Consider the following 8,274-nt stretch of genomic DNA (forward strand, 5'->3'; position numbering starts at 1 on the left):
AACTGCTTGGCCACCTGCCACAGGGGAAGACAGTGAATCCCAGAGAGTTGAAGTCTCTTGCTGGAGGCCACGCAGGTAATAAACAGCAGAGCTGGGGTTCAGCTCAGGTCCCATGACTACAGATGTTTAGCCCTGGGTTCCCCAGTTTCCCCCTGGGATGCTAGGTCACTGAGTACCTACACTGAGAATGGCTAGCAGGGGGCTGGATTTGCATGTTCTTGCCCCCAGTGACAAAGAGGGAACTGAGACAAGGTGGGTCTTAGCATGTGGTTATACGAGAGACGGAAGGTGGGGAGGATGAGGTCTGAGTCTAGATGACTGAAGGATCGAGCAGCAGAGGTGTCCTGGCTCTTCTCCTCCCTGGCTGTAGGCAGTGATGTCTTTCACTAGCATGTATAGAAATTTTGCATTCAACGGACAAACAGGTATGATTTTCAGGCAGGTTTTGTCTGGAGGTTAGGGACATGGTGGTTGTGCTAGGTGTCACTTTGCCAGGCATGCCTATAGCTTGGGATGTCCGATGCCTCTCTCTGAAATGGATTCATGTGGCAAAGGGGAGATCTGGGGATGGGTACTAGGGAGGCATATTCAGAGTGGAAGTTTGGCATGACAAATGGTCATGTGAGAGTTTGGGGCACTGTTGTGTCCCAGCTCAGCTCCCACAACTACCCTGGCTATCAGAGTGGCAATATGCATGAGTAGAAACTACTTTTTTTTTTCTGGAAGGAGTAACTGAAGGTCCAGAAGATGAGGATTATGAGAACATGGCCCCATCCAAAGAAGACCTTCCTCCCAAGCCAGGGACCAGGAAGTTTCCAGGCCCAGGTGGAAGATTGGGATGGCTGAGGGGTAAGGAATGTGGGAGTACTGCCTGAAAGGAAGACCTCTCCCCACCCCTATCCCCCCTTTAAATGGCAGTAAATCAGATAATTTAATCTTGGCAGAGACCTTAGATATCAATTAGTCTGACTTTCATTTTACTGATGGGAAAACATGTCCATAGAGGAGAAGAAACTTGCCCCAAGGCCAAAGTCAGGACCTATCAGAGCTGGTATCTGATTCTAAGTCCAGATTGTTTTCTCTTCCATTATGTGACCAGCTGTGGGCTAACCAGAGGGTGGGAGAGGAAATCTTTATGGGCCGGACCTCCATGCATCCCCTTGGCCTTAGGACCCCTCTTTGGCCTTAGTTTCCCTACTCCCCACCTCTTCCCCAGCTCCACACCACTGGGCACATCCCCTAGAGATCTGGTTCTAGAAACTTGGTCTTTGGGTCACAGAAGCCTTGCAGAGAGAGGTTGGCCTAGGGCAGTGGTGTCAAACTCAAAATAGAAATAGGGGCCAGTAATCTGTAAATAAGAATTCCTGTGGGCCACATATTGACTTAGTTTTAAAATGTAATGTTATCTATGTTTTATCAAATTTTTATTTATTTTGCTAAATATTTCCCAATTACATTTTAATCAGGTTGGGCTGCATTTGACCCCCACCCCTACTCCCCGCCCACGTTTGATACTGCTGATTTAGGAAATAGGGGAGCCTAGCTAATGCAGAAGAAATAAGATAATAGGGAGGTAGAACAGACCAGGTTGGTTCACAGAGTTAGAGGTGAAAGAAACCCTAGGGGCCATCAAATTCAACCCCTCATTTTATAGATGAGGAAACAGACCAAGAGAAGTGAAGTGACTCGTCCAGGATCATATAGCTAGTTAAGTGTCTGAGGCAGGTTTGAATTCAAGTCTTCTTGACTCCAAGCCCAGGGCTTTAGCTACTGCTACCTGGATGCCTCTTAAATTATGAACCAACAGCTTTTCTACTCTCTCCCCTAGGTTCGATAGCTCCCCCAAGACCTCCCCGAGCAGGTGAGCTGATTTGGGAAGATTTTCTGTGGGGTGGGGTGAGGTTCATCAGCCTTTGGATCCAGAGGCTAAGTGACAGAAGGCAATTATGCAGGAGGGGGCTGGCTCTGGTTTCTTGGTTCCCAAAGAGAGAACTAGAGACCAAGCCATATGATCACTTCATAGAACTAGAGAATCACAGAATTTCAGAGTTAGAAGGTATTCTGGTGGTCATTCAAGCCTACCCACACTGAAAAAAGAATTATCACCAAAACACACTGGACAAAAGTTGTCGTTTAGTCTCTTAAAGACCTCAAATGGAGGATTTTTATCTTGAAGAAGAGAACATTTACGGGAGCCGTGATTATTGTGTGGGAGAATTTGAAGACTCATATGGAAGAAGGAATAGGATTCTGCTTAGCCCCAGAGGACAGAACCAGGAGCAATGGTCAGATGTTGCAGATAAGATTTTGGTTTCATGTAAAAAAGTACTTCCTGCCAATGAGAGCTATTCAAAAATGGGATAGACAGCTTCAGGGGGTGGCCAGTTTCCCATCACTGGAGGTCTTCAAGAGGAGGTCAGATACCTTGTTGCAGAGGATATTGATTATGTGTGGACTAGACTAGATGTGGTCTGAGTGCCCTTTCAGCTTGGAGATTTTGTTATTCTCTGTCTCGCTCTTGCCCAGGGAAGAAAACAATGAAACCAGCACTTCCCAGCAAGTCCTCACAAGCAGCAGGTGAGACCTTGGGCCACTCTTTTCCCTTCGCCTCTCCTGCTTAATGCTTTGTCCCAGGTAACTCTTCTCTCCTCTTTCTAGGCTTGGGCCCTGCTGTTGTGTCCCGTTCCCCACTTCCCCAAATGGGTAAGTAACAGGCAGTCTCTGCCTGGGAATAAGCAACAGAAACATCCATGAGGCCTTTACTGCCCTCCTCCCTACAACCCCTAGGATCTTCCCTGACTTCACTCTAGAGCCCTCTCTTCCTTATGTCTGCCCATTCTGAACAAGAAGCAGCATGTTATGGTCATTATAGCTCTGGCTTCGGAATCAGGAAGGGTTCAAATCCTTCCTCAGATGCTAGCTGTGCGACCATGGGCAAGTCATTTAACCTCTCTGGGCCTCAGTTTTCTCATCTGTAAAATAAGGTTGGACTTTCTGGTTCTATATTTGTGATCAAAGATGGGGGGAGAGCAGGAGGGTTGTAGGATGGTTTTGCTTACTTGGGTGACATGGTCACCTTGGTGAATTTTTCTCTTCCACTCCCCTGCCTGTCACCCACCCCAGATGGGTAAGTCCCGATTCCTTGATGGACTCTCTACTCTCTTCCACAGTCGGAAGGCCTGGTAGCTGGAGCCCCTGAGTCTCCCCAACAGCAACAAAGCTCAGGGGTTCTGGAGACCAAGTGCAATGTTCTCAGCCACAAGCTGTTATCTAGAATACAGTGTAGGGGCTTAGAAAATGTTTATTAAATGAAGGAATGAGCAAATGAATTAGTCAAAGCTGACTTAGCTGTAGGACAAGGCAAGATGCAGAACCAAGGAAGGGAGAAATCTTGTCAATGCCCGTTTTTGCCAAATTGTCATTCTCCAGAAAAAGATAAACTAGAATTCCCTTTGGCTTGGGAAGGATAAACTATAACTGGAGCATCTTGAGTCATCAGTTTAGGACCTCCCACTGCCAAACTCTCATTTATTTCCGTATTAAAAAAAAGTATGTCTTAAAAAATGATAATCATTTCTTCTCACCAATTCCCATTGGATTTTCCTTTGTAACAAAGAAAAATTGTTAAGTATGACAAACTTGCAAAGCAACTAAGTCTGACAATGTAGCCTAAATCTTGTAACTGTAGTTGCACTTTTCCCCTGAGAGGAAGGATGTGTGTCATGTCCTCTGTTTTCTAGAACCAGAATGGTTCATTGCATTTAATCTGAGTCCAGCTGCCTTGAGGTGATGTTTTTGTTATGGCGTAGTCACTGTGTGTGCCATTCTCGTGCTTCTGCCATGTGTTTGGGTTCTGGTATCTTATCTATATCATGGCTAAGAGAGACCCCTTTAAACTCCCTGGGTCACAGTTTTCTCATTTGTAAATAAGAGTTCTTAACATTGTTTTTTTGTGTCCTGGACCCCTTTGGAGCCTAGTGAAACCTAGGTACCCCTTCTCACGTGTTTTTTTTTTTTAAATAATTGAAGTAAGTACCAAATTTCAATTAGAAGTTAGTGAAAATAAAGATGTAATTTTTCTTAATCAAGTGCACAGATCCCCTGAAATCTATCCACAGTGCTGTTAGGGGTCCATGGACCCCAGGTTAGATGGTCCCTAATGTCTCTTCCATCTCTGGAATCAATATGATGCTATGATTCCTTCCTTCTCTCTTCAGTAAAGACCCAAGGAATCATTTCTTTCCTTGGCCTCAAGATTTGATGTCTTTTGCTTTTCACAGCTGTTCCCCATCCACAGCTCATCCAGGGGTTTCAGCTCAGCCAGGTACCCCAGTCCAGCCAGATGTCCCAGCCCAGCCATGTGTTCCAGCCAAGTCAAGGGCCACAGTTCACTCAGGAACCTCAGTTCAGCCAAGGGTTTCAGCTTACCCAGGTGCTCGAGTCCAGGCAGAAAAGAAAGATCCCCCAGCTCACTCGGAAAGAGAAAATGGCAGTGTGCCTTTGTATGCTGGTGGGGATAGCATTGCTCCTGGGGGTGACAAGCCTTGCTGTGACCTTGATGAAGTGTGAGTATGATTTGTAACTTGAACATGGGGAGCTGACTGAATGCAATCCAAGGGAACTGGTCTCATTCCAGAAAACCAGGAAAGGATGTAAGAGTCAAGGGAGGTAGAGAATATTAATAATAGCAACAACTCATATCTTTATAATGGTTTATGGCTTCCAAAATGTTTTTTTCCCCCAATAGTTTTATGCAAATGCCATTATCCCAATTTAATAGATAGGGAAGCTGAGACTCAGAAAAAAAATGTGGTTTAGGGGAAAGAGGATTAGATATGGAGTCATAAGATCTAGGCTTGAATTTTGGATCTTCTACTTACCATCTGCGTGACTTTGGCTAGATCACTTAACCCTCCTGAGCCTTTCCTGAAGTGTAAAATGAAGGCATTGCATATCATGATTTCTAAGGTCTCTTCTGGCTCCAAATCACAGGATCTTATGATATTTTCATCATAGAATTATAGGCTCTGTCCTATTCAACATTTTTATAAGTGACTTGGATGAAGATATGGCTGGCATGCTTACTGATTCGCAGGTGAGGCAAAACTAGGAAGGGACAGCTAATTTACTGGATGTTAGAGCTGAGATACAAAATTATCCTATAGGTTAGAACAATAGGCCAAACTGAATGAGAGCCCTTTCATTAAGGATAAATGGAAAATTCTATACTTGGATTCAAGAAATTAGCCTCACAAACAGAGGATGGGAGAATTGTAGCTAGATAACAATTTTCTGAAAGAAAAAAAAAGACCTGGGAGTTTTAGTAGATGGCAAGTTTAATACGAGTCATCAAGTGTGACTTGGTAGCCAAAAATGCCAACACTACCCTGTGCTGCTTTACAAGAGGTGAGGGGTCCAGAATAAGGAAAACAATAGTTCTACTATCATCTGCCTGGTCCTATCTGGAATGCTGTGTTCAGTTTGGGACACCTTATTTTAGAAAAGACACTGACAAGAGTAGGGGTTCTTAAGCTTTTGTATATATGTCATGGATGAACTCCTTTGGTAGTCTGGTGAATGACACCTCTTCTTATTCCAAATCCTGTGATGAGTGGGAAGTCATGTAGTTTTCTTCCTCATACCAGATGATAGTAGAAGAACTGAAGATAACAAACTTTCAGTAGATAGAGTAGATAATGAATGATGACAGTCAAGCAGACAGTTGGTCAACAATGATTTCTTAAGTACCTGCTATGTATCAGGCATTATGCTAAGCACAGGACATACAAAGACCTTAAGGAAATAATCCCTGCCCTCAAGTAGCTTACATTCTGTAGGGGGAAACAACAGGTATACATGTAGAAAGACTCAAAGTAGATATCAGATGATATATACAAAATAAACATATACAAGTAAATATATACAAAGTAGATATGAGGAGATTTTTTTTTCTTTTTTTTTTGCATGAGGTGGTGGTAGTGAGAGACAGCGCTAGTAGTGGGGCCGGAGCAGAAAAAGCTTACTGAAGAAAGTGATATTTGAACTAAGCTTTGAATGAAACTAGGAATTCTAAGAAGTGAATGTGAGGAGGGAGTTTATTCCAGGCATGGGGGCAGCCTATGCAAAGTTATGGAAATGGGAGATAAAGAACCATGTTGGAAGAACAGAGAGAAGGTTCAGCTTGGCTAGATTATAGTGTGTGAAGGGATGTAATATATAATAAGATTGAAAAATTAGGTTAGAGCTAGGTTGTAAAGGGCTTTAGATGCCAAGCACAAGAATCTATAGTTAGCCCTAGATATAATAGGGAGCTGCTGGAGTTTATTGGGCAGGAGAATGAGTCGGTTGAAGACATTTGCTCTAGTAATATCACTTTGGCAGCAATGTGGAAGATAGATTGGAAAGATTTGCGACAGGGAGACCAAAGGGTTGGCTATTACAATAGTCCAGGTGAGAGGTAATGAATTAGGATTGTGGCTGTGTGGCTGGAGAGATGAGGACAAGATGGGAAAGATGTTGTGGAAGTGGAATCGAGGAAACTTGGCAACTGACGAGTTATAAGCATGAAGGGATGGAAAGAGTTGAGGTAACCCTGAGGTTTTGAACCTGAATGATCGGAAGGATGGAAGTGGCTTCAACAGAAACAGGATACTTCCCTCCTAGTTGCCTCCAGCCTATATCCATTTAGGATTCCAGATTGTCTAAGAAACTTAACTTTGTCCTTCTCTTCTTACACCTGGGTCTTGGATGGCTTATCAGTGGTGGAAAGGAAGCTCAGTTGCACCTTTACTCATTTTGACCTTAATATGTCTCCCTGCCTCCAATCTCTCCTCTTCTGGTCCCTCCTGTAGTCAATCCTGTAGTCAGTCAATCTAGAAGCATTTATTAAATGCCTACTATGTGCCAAAGCTAAACCCTGAGGATGCAAAGAAAGGCAAAAGATAGTTTTTGCTTTCAAAGAACTGATAATCTAATATGGGAGACAATATGAAAACAAGTATAGACAAACAAGATATATACAGATAAATTGGAGGTAAACAACTAAGGGAAGGCATTGGCAGTGACTTGTTCTGGTCACATCCTTCCACTGCTCTCCTTGGCCTGTGGAACAGAGGCCAGATTCCTTAGTGTGGCCCTCCACAATTTGTGCCTCCCTTCCTCAATCTTAACTTCTCATCCTTCCCTATTTGAACATTTTATTCCAACCAGACTCATTTAGTTATTGAATCCTTTAAAAACTATGCTTATATTCATATCTGTGTCTTTGCTGAACTCATTTTCCCAGAGTGTAACTTTTCCCTTTTTTCCTACTCATATGGATGTCTGTCTTTTGATGCCCAGTTAAAAACAAACAAACAAAAGGGGCAGCTATGTGGTACAGTGGATAGAGTGCTGGCCCTGGAGTCAGGAGGCCCCCAGTTTAAAATCTGACCTCAGACACTTACTAGCTGTGTCACAGTGGGCAAGTCACTTAACCCCAATTCCCTAAAAAAGAAAAAAAATCAAAGCTCAGTTAAAGTAACTTTTCATTATCACCAAATATTTTTCAAGTACTTACTATATGCCAGTCACTTGTGTTAAGCACTGAGGATAAAAAAAAAAGGAAAAAAAAACCTACTCTCTGCTCTCAAGAAGCTCACATACTAATGAGAAAGATAACACACAAACAACTAGGTAAATACATGATAAATACAGTAAATGGAAGATGATCTCAGAGAAGAAAGGTATGAGTTGATGGGTGGAAGAGAAAGGAGCTTTTTTTTTTTGAAGCAATTGGAGTTAAGTGACTTGTCCAGGTTCACACAGCTAGTAAGTGGAAAGGAGCTTTAAGAGGCTGCTAAGGGGGCCAGAGGAGACAGCAGGTGGAGGTGAGGAAGGAGAACATCTCCTAGGCTATCTCATATGTGGTGTGTGACACGTCAGAGGCTTAATAAATATTTGTTCAAGTTGCAGTCGAATTATTTTCTCCATCTGATTGTGAGCTCCTTGAGTGAGCTCAGGGTCTATCTTTTTTTTCACTTTGGCCTTATTGAAGATGTAACCTGGGGCTCCAGCATAAGAGATGCTCAAACATGTTAAGTACAGAGTCTGTGCAGAGCCCTGTGCTGGCACTGGGAAAAGGTAAGGTTAAAGAAGACAAAGTACTTACCCTCATGGAGCTTTCAATATAACAAAGGCACAAACGCTATTACATGCTAAATGCCACTGAGAAGGGCAAAATAAAGGGGATGTGTGTGTGTGTGTGTGTGTGTGTGTGTGTGTGTGTGTGTGTGT

The 8,274-nt window shown here is 43.2% G+C and overlaps 1 protein-coding gene across 2 annotated transcripts in view; it reads left to right on the plus strand.

The window, feature by feature from the left end:
* The first annotated feature begins 286 nt into the window (after window positions 1-286).
* CLEC17A (C-type lectin domain containing 17A) overlaps window positions 287-8,274 on the plus strand; it is a 21,088-nt gene continuing 13,100 nt past the window's right edge. For both annotated transcript variants that reach the window (XM_027851038.1, XM_027851040.1), the window contains exons 1-6: window positions 287-425; window positions 727-849; window positions 1,829-1,861; window positions 2,527-2,577; window positions 2,659-2,703; window positions 4,281-4,565. In XM_027851038.1, coding sequence (XP_027706839.1) covers window positions 377-425; window positions 727-849; window positions 1,829-1,861; window positions 2,527-2,577; window positions 2,659-2,703; window positions 4,281-4,565 — 586 coding nt within the window. In that variant the 5' untranslated portion in view covers window positions 287-376. The remainder of the gene's footprint in view (window positions 426-726; window positions 850-1,828; window positions 1,862-2,526; window positions 2,578-2,658; window positions 2,704-4,280; window positions 4,566-8,274) is intronic.

Source organism: Vombatus ursinus, unplaced genomic scaffold, assembly GCF_900497805.2.
Source record: "Vombatus ursinus unplaced genomic scaffold, bare-nosed wombat genome assembly UNPS02009173.1, whole genome shotgun sequence".
In the NCBI taxonomy this organism is placed as follows: domain Eukaryota; kingdom Metazoa; phylum Chordata; class Mammalia; order Diprotodontia; family Vombatidae; genus Vombatus; species Vombatus ursinus.